The 21258-nt window shown below is 41.4% G+C and overlaps 2 protein-coding genes across 8 annotated transcripts; one reads left to right on the plus strand and one right to left on the minus strand.

The window, feature by feature from the left end:
* Window positions 1-1993: 1993 nt before the first annotated feature.
* On the plus strand, window positions 1994-8575 carry LOC123062184 (protein PLASTID TRANSCRIPTIONALLY ACTIVE 12, chloroplastic). 6 transcript variants are annotated; one of them, XR_006429574.1, is made up of 13 exons: window positions 1994-2280; window positions 2390-2451; window positions 2545-3210; window positions 3830-3942; window positions 4419-4681; window positions 5462-5583; window positions 5812-5889; window positions 5989-6045; window positions 6218-6283; window positions 6534-6632; window positions 6874-7009; window positions 7135-7180; window positions 8173-8575. XR_006429574.1 is itself a non-coding variant. In XM_044485563.1 (12 exons), the coding sequence occupies exons 1-11, from the start codon at window positions 2247-2249 to the stop codon at window positions 6967-6969; spliced, it is 1656 nt and encodes a 551-aa protein (XP_044341498.1). In that variant the 5' UTR covers window positions 1994-2246; the 3' UTR covers window positions 6970-7009; window positions 8173-8575. The 6 variants fall into 6 exon arrangements, 3 of the variants coding, with proteins under 3 accessions (XP_044341498.1, XP_044341500.1, XP_044341499.1); XR_006429576.1 differs by having other exon boundaries at window positions 8179-8575; XR_006429575.1 differs by having other exon boundaries at window positions 8184-8575.
* LOC123062185 (wax ester synthase/diacylglycerol acyltransferase 11) lies at window positions 7275-12262 on the minus strand. Of its 2 annotated transcripts, none has more exons than XM_044485567.1 (7): window positions 11966-12262; window positions 11249-11842; window positions 9270-9339; window positions 9108-9184; window positions 8550-8765; window positions 8207-8344; window positions 7275-7652 (listed from the first exon to the last, which is right to left on the minus strand). In XM_044485567.1, the coding sequence occupies exons 1-7, from the start codon at window positions 12197-12199 to the stop codon at window positions 7485-7487; spliced, it is 1497 nt and encodes a 498-aa protein (XP_044341502.1). In that variant the 5' UTR covers window positions 12200-12262; the 3' UTR covers window positions 7275-7484. The 2 variants fall into 2 exon arrangements, with proteins under 2 accessions (XP_044341502.1, XP_044341503.1); XM_044485568.1 differs by having other exon boundaries at window positions 9273-9339; window positions 11966-12261.
* Window positions 12263-21258: the final 8996 nt, after the last annotated feature.

Raw genomic sequence — 21258 nt, forward strand, 5'->3', positions numbered from 1 at the left:
TTGGCTGCCCCTTCTCCCGACAAATTTGGCACGACGTTCTTGCTTCCCCCCCCCCCCCCCCCCTTCTGGCAATGAAGCCTTTCTTCCATGGTGCTCGGCCACAATCAGGAGATCCCCTACCGGCCACCGCAAGGGCCTAGCCACGCTGGCGGTGCTCACGGCATGGTCTATTTGGCGCTACCGCAACAGCTGCGTCTTCAACGGCAAGAACCCCTCCCCCTCACGACTCTTCTCATCAATCCAGGAAGAAGCCCGCGCCTGGGCTCGGGCAGGCGCGCGTGGTCTTGGCGCTTTGATAACATAGGCCCTCTCGTGTAACGGGTCGAGCACCCCGTCACCAGTGCTCTGCGGCTCCATGCCTTGCCTCTAGCGTACAAGGATCGAGCTGCAATCCCCCCCCTCCTTGTACTCTCCTTCCTATCAATGAAATGATACGCACTTTTGCGTATTCGCGAAAAAAAAGAAAAATTCCGCTGATTTGTTCGAAACAAAAACATGTACATTCCTCAGCACGACATCTTCTTTTATCTAGATTTTTAATTTTAAATTATCCGAATTGAAACAAAAATTTATTTGATTTTTCCATTAAAAACTATGTAAATTCATTCGGATTTATATTTTCTTTTATCTAGATTTTCTGATCTAATTTTTTTCAAAATCAAACATAATTTTCATTGATTTGTTCGAAAGAAATTTACATACATTCATTATGAACTATATTTCCTTTATATAGATTATTCAAATTCAAGCAAAAATTAGATGATTTGTCTGAAAAAATTACTTACATTCATTCTGACCCATATTTCCTTTTCTCTAGATTTTCAGACTTTAAATTATTCGAATTCGAACAAAATTTTGTTGATTTGTCCCAAGAAAATGTGTACATTCATTGTGCACTATATTAACATTTATCCATATTTTTAAATTTTAAATTATTTGAATTCAAACAAATATTTAGTTGATTTCTCTGAAAAGTTTATGTACATTACATTTTACATATAATTTTTTATCTAGATTTTTGAATTTACAATAAATTCTGTTGATTTGTCCGAAAGAAATTGACGCATATTCATTATGAACTATATTTTCTTTTATCTAGATTATTCAAATTCAATCAGAAAATTAGTTCAGTTGTCCAACAATAATTGCGTGCATTCATTCTCACCTATAGTTTCTTTTATCTAAATTTTCGAATTCAAACAAAATTTTCGTTGATTTGTGCAAAAGAATTTATGTACATACATTCTGCACTATATTTTTTGTCTAAAATTTTAATTTAAAATTACTCGAATTCATACAAAATTTTAGTTGGTTTGTCTATAAAAATTACGGACACTCATTCTGCACTATATTTGGTTTTCTCTAGATTTTTTAATTTAAAATTACATGAATTCAAACTAAAATCTAGTTGATTTGTCCAAAATGTTTATCTAGAATATAAGTAATTTTCTTAAATAGAAATAAGAAAGAAGAATACATAAGATAAATTGTGTTTATCTATTTAAATGTCATTGTGGCTGACTTTTTTTTAACTCATTGTGGCCGGATGGTTGGTGCTCGCACACTCGGCGAGCTTATGTGGTCATAGGTTCCCCTTTTCTCGTTTTGGTTTTATATTTTAACTTGTACAGTCTGTCTTATATAAAGCTAATTGTGCTTTATGAACATGAACAATATGTCAATCAAGTGGTACGCGATTTGTAGCAGGTCTTCTGTTCGAACCCCATTGTCTGTTCGGCATTTTTCATTTGATATGAGGATTTTTTTGCATAAATAAATAAAATGCAAGGGTGCTTTTTGAAGAAAAAACATACACACGGATTACCCATTACTGACAGTGGGTCACTGCCACATTGGCACGCCATGTATGCACATGATACGGCTGAATACGGTAGAAAACACCGTATATGAACGGAGGGACAAGTTAGATGATCAAAAACCCATATTTTACAAGTTTATGTATTAAACTGACCGTCGCGTACTAGTTTCATGACTCGTGGTGTATTTACCTCTACCCCTTTCTTCTTGTTCGTTATCCTGAACGAAAAACCTTGGTACGGAGCCAGCCCAACCATGGAACACACGGCTAGCTCTACCCACTCCCAGTCCCAGCTTCCCAGCACCTAAAATCCAGATAACTCTACCCCCCTCGCCGCTTCTCGACCCCCCCTCCTCCAGCTTCTTCATCATCCTCCTCGACTTCGAGCCCCGCGGTCACCACCGACCGCAGCGTCGGGCGAAGAACCATGGCGTCTTGCTCCCACCCTTGGCTCTTCCCAGGTATCGTCATGTTCCTCATTTCAAGCTTCAAACCCCCGTCCTGCTCCGCGCGCGGACCAGAGAATTTGACCTCCCCGCTAACCCCCGCTTTCCGTCGAGCACTCTGCAGGCATGTCGCCGCCGCCGGCTGCCTCCACCGCCGTGCCGGTTCCGAGCTTCTGCAAGTCCTCGGTAATTACCTGCCTTTGAAGCTCCAAATTGTCGAAAATTGACTGCGTGCAGTTGCTGTCTGTGCTAAAATTTAGGTTCTCGGTGCTTGCGCAGAAGGTGTTTGCTAGTTTGCGTCAGCGGAGAAAGGCAGGGTCAGTCGCGCCGACCAGAACGCGGAGATGCACGATCAGGTGCGTCAAGGACGAGTCTATCCATTTTGACCCGTCGAAGATCGAAGCGCCACCGTACTCCAGTTATTTCGACTCCACATCTGGTCAGCTCGAGCCAGCGTCAGGTGCCCGGGCAAGCATACCTGGGCAGGAGTACTGGCCGGAGGGCACTGCAGCCCGCGTCCGTGCTGCCCGTGCACCTGCACCGGTCGGGGAGTCGGCCGGGACTCCGTCTCTTGGCAAGAAACCCGGGAGTAGGAGGAAAGGGTACAAGGGGCAGGTAGCGTCTGCATCAGCGGCGGGCGGTGCAGAGACCAGTGGAGATGACGGCGAGTTCATTGTGGCCACTGAGGTTCCACTAGATGATACATTGGAGGAAACAAATGATTCGCTGAATGAATATGTCATTTACGAGGCGCCCAAGGAGGAGAGTTTGAGCGAGTATGAGATGGACAAGATGATGGGGCGGCCACACCCATTTGTTGACCCAGCAAAGGCGATGTTGGCAGAGGAACCGAAATCGAGCGAGGAGCTCTGGTGGAATTGGAGGAGGAAGTCCGAGGCAGAAATGTGGTCAAGGTGGCAGAGGAGGCGCCCAGATGTTGACACGGTTAGTTCTCAATTGCCCGCACTTATAATGATGGCTTGTGATAGTTTTTATTGTGGCTGTCTACCTTTTGTCAACATGGCCAATTAGTAGAATATAATTACACAGCAGAGATTCACATTTTCTACCGCACCGCAATTATGTCGGTTTACTATCCTAGTTTTTTTGTGCCTAGTCCAGGTAGCACAGGCACTAGTTGTACTAGGGCACAACGATGCCTCTGTGTCCTTCTGCCATTCTGTATGTGTGAATCATTGTCAGGTTCAAGCTAGCTTGTCATGCTTTTCCAATGCATCTTCTAGAGTGTAATGTAAATGTGAACAGAGTGGTGTAGACAATGACAAAGCCAACATTTTGCGTATGGGTAGGAGTGTTAAAATATCAAATGACCCTGAGACCCTCACATCCCTTATAACTCCGCTACTGATAATGTGCGTGCATTGCTTGCACTGTGGCATGCAAGCATTATCTCGTTGTACAGTTTACGAGTTAGTGTTATGTGCCTGATTCAGTTTTTTATTTTTATTTTTGCCCTAGTTCAAATTAGTTTTTATGACACATCCAGCTCCATGATATGCTTCAATTTTGATCCACATTGTAATGCTTGTTTTGTTGTTTTTAGGTCTTTGCAAAGGCAATGGCCGAAACTGGGCAGATTAAAATATTTGGAGATCACCCTACAAGAACAGAAGCTGCTCTTGCCAAGACAAGAAGATATTTACACAAAGAGGAAAGGTTGACTAAATACCACAATGGTTTTTGCTCATAAGTATATGCTGCAGCTTTATTGGACCCTTCCATTGCACACGTGCAGTTGTGCACACCTTTCTGTTTATGTTGAATCTTTATTTTTGTTCTCAATACTTGAAATACCATTAGCATTGTATAGCACATTTTTCCGCCATATTCTGAAACATTAATTTAAACACATCTTCCATTTTCAATCTGTTTGCGTTGCATCATAACAAATATGTGGTGGAACATTATATAGGTCCAATACCCACGGGTTTATGCGTCACTGGCATAATTTTTCTGTTTGACCAAAGCTTGTACTGTTCTAGTTATAAATCTATCTATGGTGTGCATTACAAAAATACTTCTCGACAACTGTTTTTTCAGCATGGCATTGTCAGTGTATGCTTGTAACTTGTAAGGACTAAATTACTATCTTGTTTAGCAGTGGCTCTTATATTTGTATGCAATAAACACAGGTTAGAAGCAGAACAGAGGAGACTAGAAGAAATAGGACCAATAGCATACTATTCAGAATGGGTAGAAGCATATAAGCAAAAGGACACATCATGGGAAGCCATTCAGAAGCACTTTGAGGAGACTGGTGAAGATGCAAATACTCAACTTATAACAATGTTTCAACACCAAACTGCTGGGGAATATCGTATCATGATGGGCACTGATGTTCGTATACAACGAGATCCTTTGGCAATGAGGATGCGTGAAGACCAGATTAAACAGAGTATTGTTTTTTTTTTGCCCAAATTTTGATTGATTCATCTTGCTGACATCCAGAAGCTGCTTTTGCTGAATAGTTATGTGCAGTTCATCTTACATTAGCTTTTCTAATAATCTTGCAAAGTCTAGAGGTTCGGGGCCAAGTCAACACAACCCCCCGAGCTTTAAAGTACCCAATATTGTTCAAAAGCATCGGGGGAGGGGGGGGGGGGGTGTATTTAAACAGCATTTACTACACTGAGGGGTTGCTTAGACGGTTTTAAAGCTCAGGGAGTTGTGCTGACTTGGCCCCAAACCTTAGGGGTGATCTACATTTTTTTTCCTACATAACTTAGTTTGAGCTAAGTTTCAAGAGCTGGTGCCATGTGCCTTAGAATGTATTCAATGAAGAAGCTGCTTGGTAATTTTATATAGTTCTATTCACTGCTTCAAACATGCATTTCTGGAACTTAATGCAAAAGGCAGAAACCATTGTTATCTCCTGCCTACTTACCGGGTTGATCTAGGAAAAGGACTCGTTGGAGTTGAACACAATGTGACTTATTATTTCTCTTCAGTTTCATCATTCACATGCCACTTCTGCATTTAAATATTTTTGAACCATTTTTATTTTGTTACATCTGAATTATCAGTATATGCTCTGCATAATGTGTAATCCAATAAGGGAAGCTACCATGTTACTCTTAGAATAAAATAAAGTAATTGTCTGACTTGTTTAAACTTATGCAACTATATTTGGGTATATAACAACTTGGACTTAATCCCGTGACATTCAAATATGCAGTTTGGGGTGGTGATCCTGTTTACCCGACTGTGAACTATGTTCAGGATCCTGATGAAGTGATTGACTACAGGAGTCCGGAATTTCATGAGCCTACCCCTGAAGTTGTACCTTATTTGATGGAGGTACGGGGCAGCAGTCCCACATAAAGCATTTTACACTGTGCCAGCTAAGGTTTACTAGATTCATGGTTTTTAGCTGTTTTGGAGATCCATAACACCATAAATATGAATGAACTTTCTAAGGGTCTTTAGTACTATATAACACAACACTAAAAATGTTAATCGTGTGACATGTGTCGCTAATAGGAGTAATTGTATCATAAGTTTATGTATTGCACTTTCTCCTTTCAGCATGGGATAATGATCACGAAAGAAGAACTGGATGCACGTTTGATGGAAGAGGAAGAAGACATCAATCAAGACATCACGGTACACCTTAAACTGCACCACTGATTCGGCTACAACTAATTGCATATCATAGGTCTTTTAATTTCTCTTTAACTTATCCATGTTATGCCATGCTGACAGTACATTCCTGAAGTCAAAGATCCCATGGCTACTGCTGTTGATATTGGAGAGCATTCTGTGAGTGTCCATTCGAAGTGCTTGTTTTCTTTCCATAAAAATGCCTCGGTGCATATCTTACAGGAAAACAAAATAATTATGTGAACTATGCTAATATGTTAAATATCTTATACATTAAAAATGTTTATCAAATGTTTATCATTTGACAATGATATTCTCTACTTTTCGAAAGTTCAATGAAGATAGTGATGATGAGGAGGAGGTTGACAAAGCTGTCACACTGCCCGAGTCACTAGAGGTATATTACTGAACTATTTTACTGGTTGGAACATAGATACTGTGCAGTTGTAGTTGTAATATTGGATGGGTTCTTTTATTATGTGCAACCCCAACAATAGAAAAATAGCCAGTTTGCTATATGCTTGTGGGGAGCTGGATGTTGAGTTTTTTTGTAATACTGGGGCACCGAATAAGTGGGATGAGATGTCGTATCAATACTTCTCCTATTCAAAGTTGATAATTTCTTGAAATCTCTACTTTATCTATAGGATGAGGAAGATGGCGGGGATGAGGCTGTGGAAGTTGAAGGGAAAGTGAGTCAAAACTGGAGTGTTCTAAAGACTACTGGGCAGGACGAAAAACCAAAGGTACATTTTTATTATTGATTATGTCTTTTGGCACGTAGTAACACTGAGGCAATGAAATTCTTGTTGGTCATATTGGATGTCTTACCTAATTGTGTGTTTTAGTTTCTTTTTGTGTGTAAATTAATGGAAATTTTGAGTCTTTTTACTATTTATATCATTATATGGTGATACGTGTTCAGAGTACGCCGTACACAACTGTGGCAACTTCTATTCCAGATAATGCTTCTTTTTGTCTTTCCAGGAAAAGTTAAAGAAAGATCAGATGTCACTTAAAGACGCTATTAATGAGTCCGAGAACCTTACTGATTTCCTTATGGACTTTGAAGAAGATGAGTAATATTGTGGGTGTTTAGTCTCTGTTGTGCGCATGACACAAGGTGAGTCCATAGTCAACCTACCTTTTTTTATTCAACTTTCTTAGAATTTGATAAAATTAACTATAGTGTTCACTCTTGGAAATCCTGAGCCATACTCACTCGATGTGTGCTGGTTGAGTTTCTAGGTTTAGTTGCCACAAACATACTCCCTTCGTTGGAAATGCAAGACAGGTGACTTTTCAGAGTCTCGAATGCACAGTTTTGACTATAATTTTTTATAGTAATATGTGTGTTAAAATGTGAAAAGATATGTAGCAGAAATGAATTTCGCAAGACAAATACAATGATATTATTCGTGCATACTCATTCCATGTACTTTTACATGTACTGGTGGTCAATGTTCTAAAACGTTGACTGCAAGCATAATTAATTAATTATGCACCTTACAGTTCTGGACCAAGGGAGTATAGTCCATCAGTAATATTGAATGGCACAGTAGCGAAATCATGAATATGTTGCACTGATGCAAATAGCTTTAGGCCTTCCCATGATGCATTCCAAGGCGTGAAGCTGCATCCTTAATATCCTCAAGGGATTCAACAAAGTCATCCAAAAGTTCATCATAGTCAGGAAAGTGTCCCTCATCCAGTGCTAGATTTATCATGATGGTGTTGACATAGCTTTGATAATTCACGGTTAGGGCCTACACAAGCAAACCAAACAATTAATTACGAATTAACACAAACTCTATACCATAAAACACTTCGACCTGCTAAATTGATTATTCATCACTAATTCAGCACACACTTATAAATACCTGGGTATAGAAGTTCTATATCCAGGGTTGTTCAAGTGCGGGTTGGCCAACCGTGTAAAACCATTATGTATGGCCCTAACCGCTCGCTTGTAACTGTTTTGAGGTATGGACCCCAACACCCTCATGGCCTCGCTGCTTGCCTGTACTGGTTTTCAACGGATTACCAAACCTGCGTTTGAACACCCCTACCTGTACTTGGGCATAGTTACCTTTTATTCGGGAGTTCATGGTATGTTTTTTTTGGTGTAGAAAATTTACGTTGTTTTAGTAATCAACTTGTGACAGCGATGCTCATCTAATCAAGGAAATACTTGACGAGATATGATGATGTAGGGCACTGACATGTTAACTAATTTATTTAACCCTGGTGCACACAGGGCACTAACATGTCCATTGATTTATTTAGCTGTAGTGCAGAGTCATATTTTTGGAGGACTTACTTCTGGCGGTCCATAGCCGCTAGGGGCGATGAAGACGATTGGATGCCCACAAAACTCCACCTGTTCAACCGGGCCAGTCATGTTGGCGAACGATATGGTGGTATGGGAGATCATACGATGGAAGATAGCCGAAGCTGCCTGTTCGCGACAGATGTGGCAACGCCGTTAGAAACAAGAACTCAAAATGGCTCAAAATATGAGTGCAGCGGCCAGCGGCCCCTTTAGAAAACAGGATAGTTAAGAGGCACTGGTCTTGTACTCTGAGAATTAGCCGCCCAGCATTTCTCTTGGATAGCTAAATGTTTAGCACTTAGCACTGTGATACAAAGGACCAAAATGTTACCTTCAGTCCAAACACTTTGAAGATCACTTCTGCGGCGACATGTGTGAATACCACCTCCAGTGAGCTCTTCTTCCTGTCCACAACCTTCTTCCCCTTGCGAACGTAGTCGAGCGGGTCGCTGTGCATGCCGATGAAGAACGGAAGGATGATGAACCCAAGTTCATTTCCCCATTTCACGTGGCTTTCTTTGCCCGACTTTATCATATCAACACATGCCTGCTCACGGGTAGCAAGAAACCATACTATCCTTCAGCTTTATTACGGAAGTACCGAATTCATTTTGTCCCCAAAAAAAGAAATACAGATTTCATGTGTATTCGATCTTTGGCGATCCTTACGACCCCAGTGCCTTTAACTTTCAAGATACATTTTCACCAAATGTTCGTCAGAAAAATAAACTCCATGATGGAAAATTGATGCCATTTACATTAAGTTTTGCTACTCCACCGAATTGGTATATGAAAGCACTTTCAAACTGCATTAACTGTGTAATTGTTGAACGAAATGTTGACCATGGTTAATGCTCAAAAAGCATGCACCGACAGATTGTTGTCTTACGTGTAGGCTTGTGGTCGGCCTTAAGTTGACGAGAAGCATTGAGCGCACGCGTATCTCTTTGCGAGTGTCGGTTTCACCTGATAAAAAGGATGGGACAAGCAACGCCACAGTTAGCTGGGCCGTAGCTATTCTGGCAGGAACCAGCAATAAATCAGCTTGTACCACCTGACTTTCGGAAGTGATAGCGCGACAGGGCAGCGTATGTGACTCCAATCAACACATCGTTAACTGTCTGCACCAAACAAGGACAAAAATGTAGTACTCCTTTTTATGTTAGTTCTGCTCCTTGCAAGCAACAGGTCAACCACGCATTGAATAGATAAATAACACATTCGCAAAAAATGAGATAAAATAACAGGAAGAAAAAACAAAGCAATGTTGTTTTGTTTCGCTTCAAACTGAACTAAGGGCATGTACAATGGTTGATAAGATAGTCTTATCTTAGGTCTTGCATCTAATTAAGAGATGACAAAAAAAGCTGTATACAATGGGTCATTTTTTAGCCTTATCTTCATAACTAGTTATTCCTAAAAATATGGTGACACATATTGTGCTAAGATATCATCTCTTGTCTTATCTTAAATAAAAGAAGACAAGCCTTTTTTATGGGTTCTCTCTCCTCCACCTCATCATTTATTCTACATGGCACTCCTAAGATAGCACCATTGTACATGCCCTAAACAAGTAGTGGAAAGCAAAATGCTTATTTGTGATCTTTCAACTATTGACCATTTCTAAAATTTGCTCCAAAAAGTTCAATATGAAATATCTTGCGCACGATCATTCTAATTGTACTAAACGCGTGCGAGACTACCACCATCATTGGTCCCACCGTTTCGACTAATATTAGGGACCAACTTTGCTGGGTATTAAAATTTGAAGGTTAAGTATTGCCTTGTATTGGAGTTCAAGGGCCAAATATATAATGGACCAATAGAAGGTTAAGTATTCCTAAAAGGTGCTTGATCCTAGAGCACACGATTTCTCATTGTACTGGTGCTAAGCCATGCGCATACGCAAACATTGATGCGGCTTGACAACTAACCAGATAGAGATGGGTTGGATTTCTTCATAAGGTTAATAGTACATGTAACAACCGGCTATATATGGTTCCCAAGTCACTTATAGCTAATCTAATGGCTCACTCATACAAGAGTGAGCCATGCTGGCATGCTATGTCATTCATATGTGGCACACTTTATTCTTTTAAACGGTGTTGGAGCCCGTGCTACAACTGACTAAAAATCTACAACCCACTTCTTTTCTCTCTCCTTTAACTAAAAGAAAATAAAATCCGATGTGATATCTCTTATAACCCATCTACTACATCCATGTTATACTTGCTCTAAAGAAGCGATGTCAAACACAAGTTTCTATGTATATTTTCATATAGTGCGGCGTGTTGCCGTGGGAACCGTGTTAAACAAATGCATAAATAGGTTCTTTAAAGCCAACTAAAACTAATGAAAAGAAATTAAAGGTCTACTTATTTTGCATTTTAGAAACAACAAAACCTAAGTAGTATGTGACAACATGATATATATATATATATAAAAGGAAAACTTATCCCGAAAAGAAGACGTGATTGACTTGACGAGGTGTCATGGTTTGAATTTATAGATTAATGCAAAAATGTAAATGAATACATACATGGCTTAAAAAGAATACATGCATGATTTGGATGGTGACATGGTTCATCGATAGTTTAATGCAAAAGAAGTAACTTATGACCACATGGAAATGAAGCACGCATGGAGACAATTTGGACCGGACATCTATGAATAATTGAGGTGACGTGAAAGCTCACATATGTAGAAAAATCTAGTAATGAGGCTAACTATTTGGATATAGGAGATGAAAGAAGTTTAGCTACAACAAATGAAGAACATACGCACGGTGTAGTTTAGTTCTTAAATCCAGGGGTTGATGTATCTTAAAATGCTGGTGCTACTATTCATTGGAAATTGCCTTTATTTTTCAAGAGAGTACGCAAAATTCATACCATATTTTTACAAAATAGTTTTAGCTAACAGTCGTGAGGTCTAAGGCCATGCATGTTAAAGAATACTGAACATTTCAACATGCCACTCAGAATATTGCATAGAGCATCTCAAGGAAAATGAGAAAACAAAGGCTCTTACGCATTTCATGGCGTTCTTGACGAACTTGACGTCGTTGAGGCTAAGCCTCTGGTGCACGATGCGCTTGCGCTGCGTCTCCGCGTGGTTCACCCGCTTGAACAGCGTGTGCGGATCCTTCAAGAACAGTATGGTCGCGAAGAAGCCGACGACGTCCACCACGGTGTGCCAGGCGAGCACGACGAAGGACCAGACCCAAAGGAGGTACGCCAGGACGCCCGCCGAAGGGCGCGGTCGCTGGTAGATGGCGCCCGTACGCGATGGCAGCGGCGGCATGGCCGGCAGCCTGGTCGGGTCGGCGGCGCTGCGCGTGCAGGCCATGAGGAGCGTGAGCAGAGACATGCCGTCCCCGAGGGAGTGGTGCACGCGGATCGCGGCGGTGGAGGTCGCCTCGGAGGTCGGGAAGTCGAAGAGGTGGAACTCCCACAGCGGCTGGGACCGGTCCATGGGCAGCGTCGACAGGGACGCCACGTAGTCCTCCACGGCCTTGTCCGGGTTGGCCGGCACGGCGGCCGGGTCCAGCGTCGGGCGGATCAGGTGGTTTTCCACGTTCACCGTCGTCGGCGCCCACCGCAGCTCGCCGTCCTTGTCCGTTACCTGCACCGGCGACCATATCGAATCACTTAGAAAAAAAGAAACTTGTGTCCTGGCGTACGTGGATGGAGATTGGAGAGGCATGCATATGCATGCATGGCGATGCTGCGATGGAAGGCTACGTACCTGGATGCTGCGGAAGTGCGGGTAGCGTGCGAGCTGGGCCTCGATGCCGGCGCGGAGGGCGGGGAGGTTGAGGGGCGTGGAGGCGCCCATGAGGACGATGATGTAGAAGTCCTCCACGAGCCTCGCGGAGGGGCTGACCGGCTCCCCCAGCTCTGCTTCCGCCGCCGTCCGCCCTTCGCGTCCGGCGGCCGTCTTGATCGAGAGCGGCCGCTTCCGCAGGGTGGTGGCCTCCATTTTTGCTGCTTAATTTGTTTGTCCAGTCACTCCAGGGGTGCGCCGAGTGTGCTATAATAGTCAGCTCCGATTTTAATTTGAAGAAGAACCACATCCTTGTCTGTGCTTCACGTCTCTTCTGCTAACTGCCAACTAAAAGTGTTAATGCGCGCTAATCCGGCCCAGAGGAGAGACTGTGCTGGATCGTTGATGATCTGTTGACGATCGTTATGCCATGGTACCTGCATGTTTACACCATGAAAGATATGGTATTAACGTCGATTGTACACTGGAAAGGGATAGGGAAGATGACACTGACTTTGGCACTAGCTAGTAGCTTGGTCAAATTTGATCGCTTTGTTAAAATACTCCCTCCATCCTAAAATAAATGTTTCAAGTTTAGTGTATAACTTTACATTAAGTTTAATACAAATTTGAGACACTTATTTTGGGTAGGAGGTAGTATTAAATACTCTTTGATTCTCTCAAACTAGTGCTCAGCTTGCAAGACTCTGAATTCAGCTACTAGCTACGTGCACGTCTCTCTCATATCTATATGCGGTTAGCTGGTGTTTGTGGTGAACTGTACGGATGGTTACTGGCATTCCGCGCGCGGTCAAGGCCTTTCAACCTGCATTTAAAAAAAAAGGTCTTTCAACCTGTCACGGGCCGGCCACCAACAACATTTATTCTTGTGTGCATACAGGGTGCAGTCTTGACGCCATTTATTGGGCAAGCATGCTAGTTTTGCTTGAGGACGTTCGCTTTAACCTATTACGTTCATTTAAACATCTATCTACTAGGAGTACTATCTATCTTCTACTACCTCCATTCCAATGAATAAGATGCAAACCCATCCCGAAATTCAACTTTGATCATAAATTGACCAATCAAATGTGGGTTATATGTAGTAAAAAGTATACCATTTAATTCGTATTGAAACAAAGTTTTCAATAGTATATTTTTAAGTCACAAAAATACATATTATTGACGTAATTTATGGTCAAAGTTGAATTTTAGGAAACGTGCACGCCTTATTCATTGGAATGAAGGGAGTGTCTATATTTTTACGGAATGTCTTCATGGCTAGCTTTATTAATATCAATATAATATTACACCGTCTGTGAGTCTGCTGACAACAAAGTCAGGAGGCTCATCCAACTAAGTAAAAAAAGATTTCTTACAATAACTATAGTTTCCTAGCAACTTTCAGAAAAAGAAACTATAGTTTGCTAGCACATGAGCCACTTCATTAGTTGTACGAAAACAGTGGTTAAATATGATCTTCCCAATCATTGTAGTTGCATCCACACACTCTGTGAAAATTGCCATTGCCGCATCCCACCATCTTGTTTGCACAGTGCAAAAATTAATCACTTGAAGAGAGTCAGATTTCGCCTCTATCCGGTTGAAGCCAAGGGAGCAAGTTCCAGACCATCGCTCATAGCCATTAATTGCTTTTGTGGTAATTATGTCAGCATCATATGGCATAAACTTGCGTTGAGTATCCAAGAAATTACCTCTATCATCTTGTAAGATAGTAGCAGTTACGCCCACTCCTTCATCTAGAAAGAATGCAACATCCACATTCAGTTCAATGAACCTTGGATCAGGCTTACACCATTTCAAATTATGCTCAAGAGACCTGGGAAAGTGTCTTTTGGAAGTTGCTCGCAATAGAAAACATTGAAATTGGCCATAGCCAATAGGGGGGGGGGGTCATTGTGTGTAACTTGGCATGGAATCCAACATAGATATCAACTCTTAACAGATAGAACTTGCTTGACATTCAGACGTGGTTATAAACTCAGTTGTTCATCATCAAATGAAGAATATGTTCAAAAATTACCGAATCGGACCTACATACCGGGATCGCCGAATCAATGAGGCCTGAAATACCTAGGCGGTTCCATAATTCCTGAGCATGAGTACATTGACAGATAACATGCCGAATATCCTCTATGCCTTGATGGCTGGTAATCCCCAAGTGCAAGGAACTGTCGTAGCTCTTTCCAATGATGGAGGTGATAAGTATGGAGTGTCAAACCCACAAGGAGCTAAAGATAGGATTGGTATTATCTCAGGTCCTATCTGCCGCTGATACAACTTACGTACGCCAAACCTTTGCTTTACTATTAAATAAAACTAGAAGTACTTTGCAGGTATGAAAAGATAGGTTTGCAAGATAATAAAGAACTTATAAATAAAAGTTAGGTGCTGTTTAAATAAAAATGCAATAAAATAAAGATAGCGAGTGGGAAAAGCGGTGGTAGGATGTGCGGAATTGGCCCTAGGCAATTAGCTTAGTTACTAGACCGATTATTATCATTGTAGTTTTATATGAGGGAGGGACCACTGCTATCATATTATCCATACTGGAAACATATGTACTTTTGGTTGGAACTATTAGCAAGCATCCGCGAATGGTAACACATTCATTAAGGTAAACTCAATTGTAGCATTAAGGTATACTTTTCTCCCTTCAATCCCATATGCATCAATTTCTAGACTCGGCCTCGGTAATAGCTGCCACTCCGGCCGGCCTATGCATAGCCCTATCAACCTACTACTAACCCTAAGGTGTGATCCACGTGTGCAATCATATGATGGCCACCATAGGACAATAACATAACCACATGCAAATCAAAACAATCATAGCAATTCACCAATTAACCCATATGACAAAAATAATTTACTCAGACATAATAGCGATGACACAAATCATATGATAATAATGCATAGCATTAAAAAACATGTCCATGTAGGGGATTACAGCTGGTTGCGGGAGAGTGGATCACTGAATAGAGAGGGAGGAAGGTGAGTTGATGTAGACGACGAAGTTGATGAAGATGATCGCGATGATGCATGATGGTTCCCTTGGCGGCACTCTGGCGCCATCGGGAGAGAGGGGGAGAGAGACCCCCTCTTATTCTTCTTCATTAACCTCTCCCCTAGATGGTGGGAGTTTTCCCCTCTGGTCCTTGGCCTCCATGGCCCCCGGAGGGTGAGAGCCCCTCCAAGATTGAATCTAATCTCCCTCTGTTTCTCTCTGCTTTCACTACTTTTCTGAGCCCGAGCATTTCTTTTATTGCCAGAGATCCGTAACTCTGATCAGGCTGAAATTTCAAGGAGATTTTTTTCGCATAAAAGCTTTCTTGTGGCTATAGATCCCCAACCGACATGAGGATTAGCCACGAGATTAGTCCCTTTAGTGATCTGGTAAAGGAGCAAAAATGATTCTTACCTTTTCCCGAGAGGTGACCCTGAGTTATCGAACCCACGAGAGGATGGTGCCCTTTAAGCAAGGGTTTCTAACAAGCTTTTGCAAGAGAATTAAATTCCAGATTTTGACCGAATCGGAATCAAGTTGACACTAGAAACAATTATAATAAAAACATGCATGGGTTGAGGACTTATGATTACAACCATATATCTGTGTCGGGATCATCATGATATTAATTTGTGCCCTGGAAGTTATCCATCGAGATGTGCTTGCTATGTATCGAAGTGGGGGATGTGTCCAAATTATGTCTTGACCGACACACGTCTTGCATCAAGAGACAATTGTCTAACCGAAGGCCCTATCTGCCGCACTGGGTTCCCTTGATAATTAAGATAGCAGTAATTAGACAAAAGCATCGGGTATCTAATGATTACACCTCTTGAATCCCCAAAGATAGTATCCATGTTATCGTACTAAACCTTTCTGTCACCAGTGTTCAGAATAAGACATCACGGTTTCCCTGCTCTTAGCCTCTCTGTGGTTCTCTCTCCAAGATCCTGGGTACCTGCAGGGATGAAGAATGCGGATGAGACAAGAGACAACTACAAAGAAATTTTATGCTACACATACGAGACATTAATTAAAGTACTTCCTTCAATTCATCCAATAAATACATCAGGTTGCAAGGCCTTTCCTGAACCCATGACCTTACTGAACTACTCACACATGGAGATCGGATCACATGAAGAACTCATTGAAGAACACATCATGAAGATTGATTGATTGGTTGATAATATTTCTTACAATATATGCCGAATGTGATACATGATTACAAAGTATGGCTTGATGGCTGAGAACTATGTTCGTGATTGATACGTCTCCAACGTATCTAATCTATAATTTTTGATCGTTCCATCCTATTATATTATCATTCTTGGATGTTTTACATTCATTTTATAGCAACTTTATATCATTTTTGGGATTAACCTATTGACATAGTGCCCAATGCCAATTGCTGTTTTTTGCTTCGCAGAATATCAGTACCAAAGTAAGTCCAAATGCAGCGAAATTTTTGGGAGATTTTTTCTGCCCAGAAGACAACTTGGGAGTCAAGGAAGTGCATGAGGGAAGGCCCGTGGGGCCCACCATGCACTGATGACCCACAAGTATAGGGGATCAATCGTAGTCCTTTCGATAAGTAAGAGTATCGAACCCAACGAGGAGCAGAAGGAAATGACAAGTGGTTTTCAGAAAGGTATTTTCTGCAAGCACTGAAATAGTCGGTAACGAGTAGTTTGATAGCAAGATATTTTCTAACAGACAAGTAATGATAACGATAAATAAAGTGCAGCAAGGTAGCCCAATCCTTTTGTGGCAAAGGACATGCCAAAAGGTCTCTTATAATAAGCAAAGCATTCTTGAGGGTACACGGGAATTTCATCTAGTCACTTTCATCATGTTGGTTTGATTCACGTTCGCTACTTTGATAATTTGATATGTGGGTGTACCGGTGCTTGGGTGCTGTTCTTACTTGAACAAGCCTCCCACTTATGATTAACCCCCTCGCAAGGATCCACAACTAAGAGAAAAGTATTAAGATAAAATCTAACCATAGCATTAAACATTTGGATCCAAATCGGTCCCTTATGAAGTAGCACATAAACTAGGGTTTAACCTTCTGTCACTCTAGCAACCCATCATCTAATAACTACTCCACAATGCATTCCATTAGGCCCAAAGATGGTGAAGTGCCATGTAGTTGACGTTCACATGACACCACTAAAGGAATCACAACATACATATCATCAAAATATCAAACACATATCAAGTTCACATGATTACTTGCAACAAGATTTCTCCCATGACCTCAAGAACAAAAGTAACTACTCACAAATGATAACCATTCTCAAGATAAGAGGGGTATTAAATAGCATAATGGATCTGAACATATAATCTTTCACCAAATAAACCATATAGTACTCAACTACAAAATGTAATCAACACTACCAGTCATCCACATGTACCAATCTGAGGTTCCGGTACAAAGATTGAACACATGAGATGAACTAGAGTTTGAGAGGAGATGGTGCTGTTGAAGATGTTGATGGAGATTGGCCTCCCAAAGATGAGAGGGTTTCTGGTGATGATGATGGCTTCGATTTCCCTCTCCGGGAGGGAAGATCCCTCAGCGGAATCGCTCTGCCGGAGAGAAAAAGTGCTCCTGCCCAAGTTCCACCTCAAGACGACGGCGCTCCGTCCCAAAAGTCCTCCTCTTATTTTTTTCTAGGTCAAAATGACCTATATACCAGAAGATAGGCACCGGAGGTGGGCCGGGCTGGCCACAACCCACCAGGGCGTGCCTGGGGGGCCTGGCGTGCCCTGGTGTATTGTGGTCACCAGGTGGCCCCCCTCCGGTAGTTATTTGCTCCAGTATTTTTTATATATTTCAAAATAATTCTTCATAAATTTTTAGCTCATTTGGAGTTGTGCAGAATAGGTAACTCTGACATAGCCTTTTCAGGTCCAGAATTCCAGCTGCCAGCATTCTCCCTCTTTGTGCAAACCTTGCATACTAGGAGAGAAAAGGCAATAGAAATACTCCATAAAGCATTATTATGCATAAAAATATTATAAATAATAGTAGGAAAACATGATGCAAAATGGACGTATCACCCACCTGGGCGCGCTAGAGGCCCCTAGCGCGCCCTGATGGGTGTTGGGGCGCACAGAGGTCCTTTCCACCGCCTCTCAGCTCTATAAATACCCAAATATTCCAGAGAGCCTAGGAGAGTGAACACAATTCCAGCTGCCGCAAGTTCCAGAACAATGAGATCCAATCCAGACCTCTATTCTGACACCTTGCTGGAGGGGAACATGATCACGGAGGGGTTCATCCTCCTCATTGGTGCTCCTTGATGACCCACAAGTATAGAGGATCAATTGTAGCTCTTTTCAATAAGTAAGAGTGTCTAACCCAACAAGGAGCAGAAGGAAATGACAAGTGCTTTTCCGTAAGGCAATATCTGCAAGTGCTGAAATTGTAAATAGCAGAGTAGTTTGATAGCAAGGTAATTTGTAACGAGCAAGTACCGATAGTAGTAACAAAAGTGCAGCAAGGTAGACCAATCCTTTTGAGGCAAAGGACAGGCCAAAACGGTCTCTTATGATAAGCAAAGCGTTCTTGAGGGTACACGGGAATTTCATCTAGTCACTTTCATCATGTTGGCTTAATTTGTGTTCGATACTTTGATAATTTGATATGTGGGTGGACCGGTGCTTAGGTGTTGTTCTTACTTGAACAAACATCCTACTTATGATTAACCCTCCCACAAGCATCCACAACTACGAGAAAAGTATTAAGAATAAATTCTAACCATAATATTAAACTTTTGGATCCAATCGGTCCCTTACGGAATAGCACATAAACAGGGGTTTAAGCTTCTGTCACTCTCGCAACCCACCATCTAATTGCTAATCCACAATGCATTCCCTTAGGCCCAAATATGGTGAAGTGTCATGTAGTCGATGTTCACATGACACCACTAAGGGAATCGCAACATACATACCATCAAAATATCGAACACATATCAAGTTCACATGATTACTTGCAACATGATTTCTCCCGTGACCTCAAGAACAAAAGTAACTACTCACAAACGATAATCATGCTCAAGATCGGAGGGGTATTAAATAGCATATTGGATCTGAACATATAATCTTCCACCAAATAAACCATATAGTAATCAACTACAAGATGTAATCAACACTACTAGTCACCCACAAGCATCAATCTATAGTTCCGATAACAAGATTGAACACAAGAGATGAACTAGGGTTTGAGAGGAGATGGTGTTGTTGAAGATGTTGATGGAGATTTCCCTCCCCAAGATGGGAGAGTTGTTGGTGATGATGATGACGATGATTTCCCCCTCCGGGAGGGAAGTTCCCCCAGCGGAATCGCTCTGCCGGAGGGCAAAAGTGCTCCTGCCCAAGTTCCGTCTCGAGACGACGGCGCTCCGTCCCAAAAGTCCCCTCCTTATTTTTTCTAGGTCAAAATGACTTATATACCAGAAGATGGGCACCGGAGGTGGGCCTGGGTGAGCACAACCCACCAGGGCGCGCCCAGGTGGGTTGTGCCCACCTGGTAGGGCCCCTCTGGTAGTTATTTGCTACAATATTTCTCAAATATTCCATAAAAATTCTTCGTGAAGTTTTATCTCATTTGGAGTTGTGCAGAATAGGTAGCCTGGCGTAGCTTTTCCAGGTCCAGATTTCCAGCTGTCGGAATTCTCCCTCTTTGTGTATACCTTGCATATTATGAGAGAAAAGACATTAGAATTACTCCAAAAAGCATTATTATGGATAAAAACATTATAAATAACAGTAAGAAAACATGATGCAAAATGGACGTATCACTCCTCCAATGATGCATGAGTACTTTACCACAGACCTACGGGTCCATAGGCAGTAGCTAGATGGTTTCTCTCTTTTTGATTCTTAATACAATGTTCTCCTCGATGTTCTTGGAGATCTATTTGATGTAATGACTTTTTACGGTGTGTTTGTTGGGATCCGATGAATTGTGAGTTTATGATCAGATCTATCCATGAATATTATTCGAGTCTTCTTTGATCTCTTATATGCATGATTATTATAGCCTCATATTTCTTCACCGAAACTTTGGTCTGGTTTGGCTAACTAGATTGATTTCTCTTGCAATCGGAAGAGGTGCTTTGTGATGGGTTCGATATTGCGGTGTCCTCACCTAGTGACATAAGGGGTAGCGAGGCACGCATGTATCGTTACTATTAAGGATAAAAAATATCGGGTCTATTCCTACATGAATAGATCTTGTCTACACATGCCATCATTCTTATTGCATTATTCTGTTTCTCCATGAACTTAACACACTAGATGCATGCTGGATAATGGTCGATGTGTGGAGTAATAGTAGTAGATGCAGGAAGGACTCGGCCTACTAATCTTGGAGGTGATGCCTATATACACGATCATTGCCTTGGATATCGTCATAATTATTTGCTCTTCTATCAATTGCCCAACAGTAATTTTTTACCCACAGTATGCTATTTTCTCGAGAGAAGCCACTACTGAAATCTACGCCCCCGATCTATTTTCTATCATATTTTTTTCATATCCATTTTTCCAAAAACCCAAAAATACCTTGCTGCAGTTTTTCTTTATTTATTTTATTTTGTGATTTCGCTAGATATATTTATCCAATCTCATACAATTTAATATATCTCAATACCGAAGAGGGATTGACAACCCTTCTTACGCGTTGGTACCATTTACATAGTGTTGCTTGGTGAAGGAAATATGCCATAGAGGCAATAATAAAGTTGTTATTTTATATTTCCTTATTCATGATAAATTTTTATTATTCATGCTAGAATTGTATTGACCGGAAACGTAAATACATGTGTGAATACATAAACAAACATAGTGTCCCTAGTAAGCCTCTACTTGACTAGCTCGTTGATCAAAGATGGTTACGGTTTCCTGTCATAGACATGAGTCATCATTTGATAACGGGATCACATCATTAGGAGAATGGTGTGATGGACAAGACTCATCCGTTAGTTTAGCATATTGATCATTCAGTTTTATTGCTATTGCTTTCTTCATGTCAAATACATATTCTTTCGACTATGAGATTATGCAACTCCCGGATACCGGAGGAATACCTTGTGTTCTATCAAACGTCACAACATAACTGGGTGATCATAAATATGCTCTATAGGTGTGACGCCCGAATGATTAAGCTATAGTAACCACACACTAATGATGCCATGTCATCACAATTATTTGGCTAAACCTCACTTGATCAAAACCCAGT

The sequence above is a fragment of the Triticum aestivum genome, chromosome 3A (genome assembly GCF_018294505.1).
Source record: "Triticum aestivum cultivar Chinese Spring chromosome 3A, IWGSC CS RefSeq v2.1, whole genome shotgun sequence".
Taxonomy (NCBI): domain Eukaryota; kingdom Viridiplantae; phylum Streptophyta; class Magnoliopsida; order Poales; family Poaceae; genus Triticum; species Triticum aestivum.

Excerpts from the sequence above, each read along its gene's own strand:
- LOC123062184 (XM_044485563.1), top strand. The coding sequence starts at position 2,247 with ATGGCGTCTTGCTCCCACCCTTGGCTCTTCCCAG. Across the intron at positions 2,452-2,544 it reads CGAGCTTCTGCAAGTCCTCG|AAGGTGTTTGCTAGTTTGCG; the intron begins GTAATTACCTGC and ends GTGCTTGCGCAG. Across the intron at positions 6,633-6,873 it reads GGCAGGACGAAAAACCAAAG|GAAAAGTTAAAGAAAGATCA; the intron begins GTACATTTTTAT and ends TTGTCTTTCCAG.
- LOC123062185 (XM_044485567.1), bottom strand. The coding sequence starts at position 12,199 with ATGGAGGCCACCACCCTGCGGAAGCGGCCGCTCTCGATCAAGACGGCC. Across the intron at positions 11,843-11,965 it reads CGCACTTCCGCAGCATCCAG|GTAACGGACAAGGACGGCGA; the intron begins GTACGTAGCCTT and ends TCGCCGGTGCAG. Across the intron at positions 8,766-9,107 it reads GGCCGACCACAAGCCTACAC|GCATGTGTTGATATGATAAA; the intron begins GTAAGACAACAA and ends ACCCGTGAGCAG.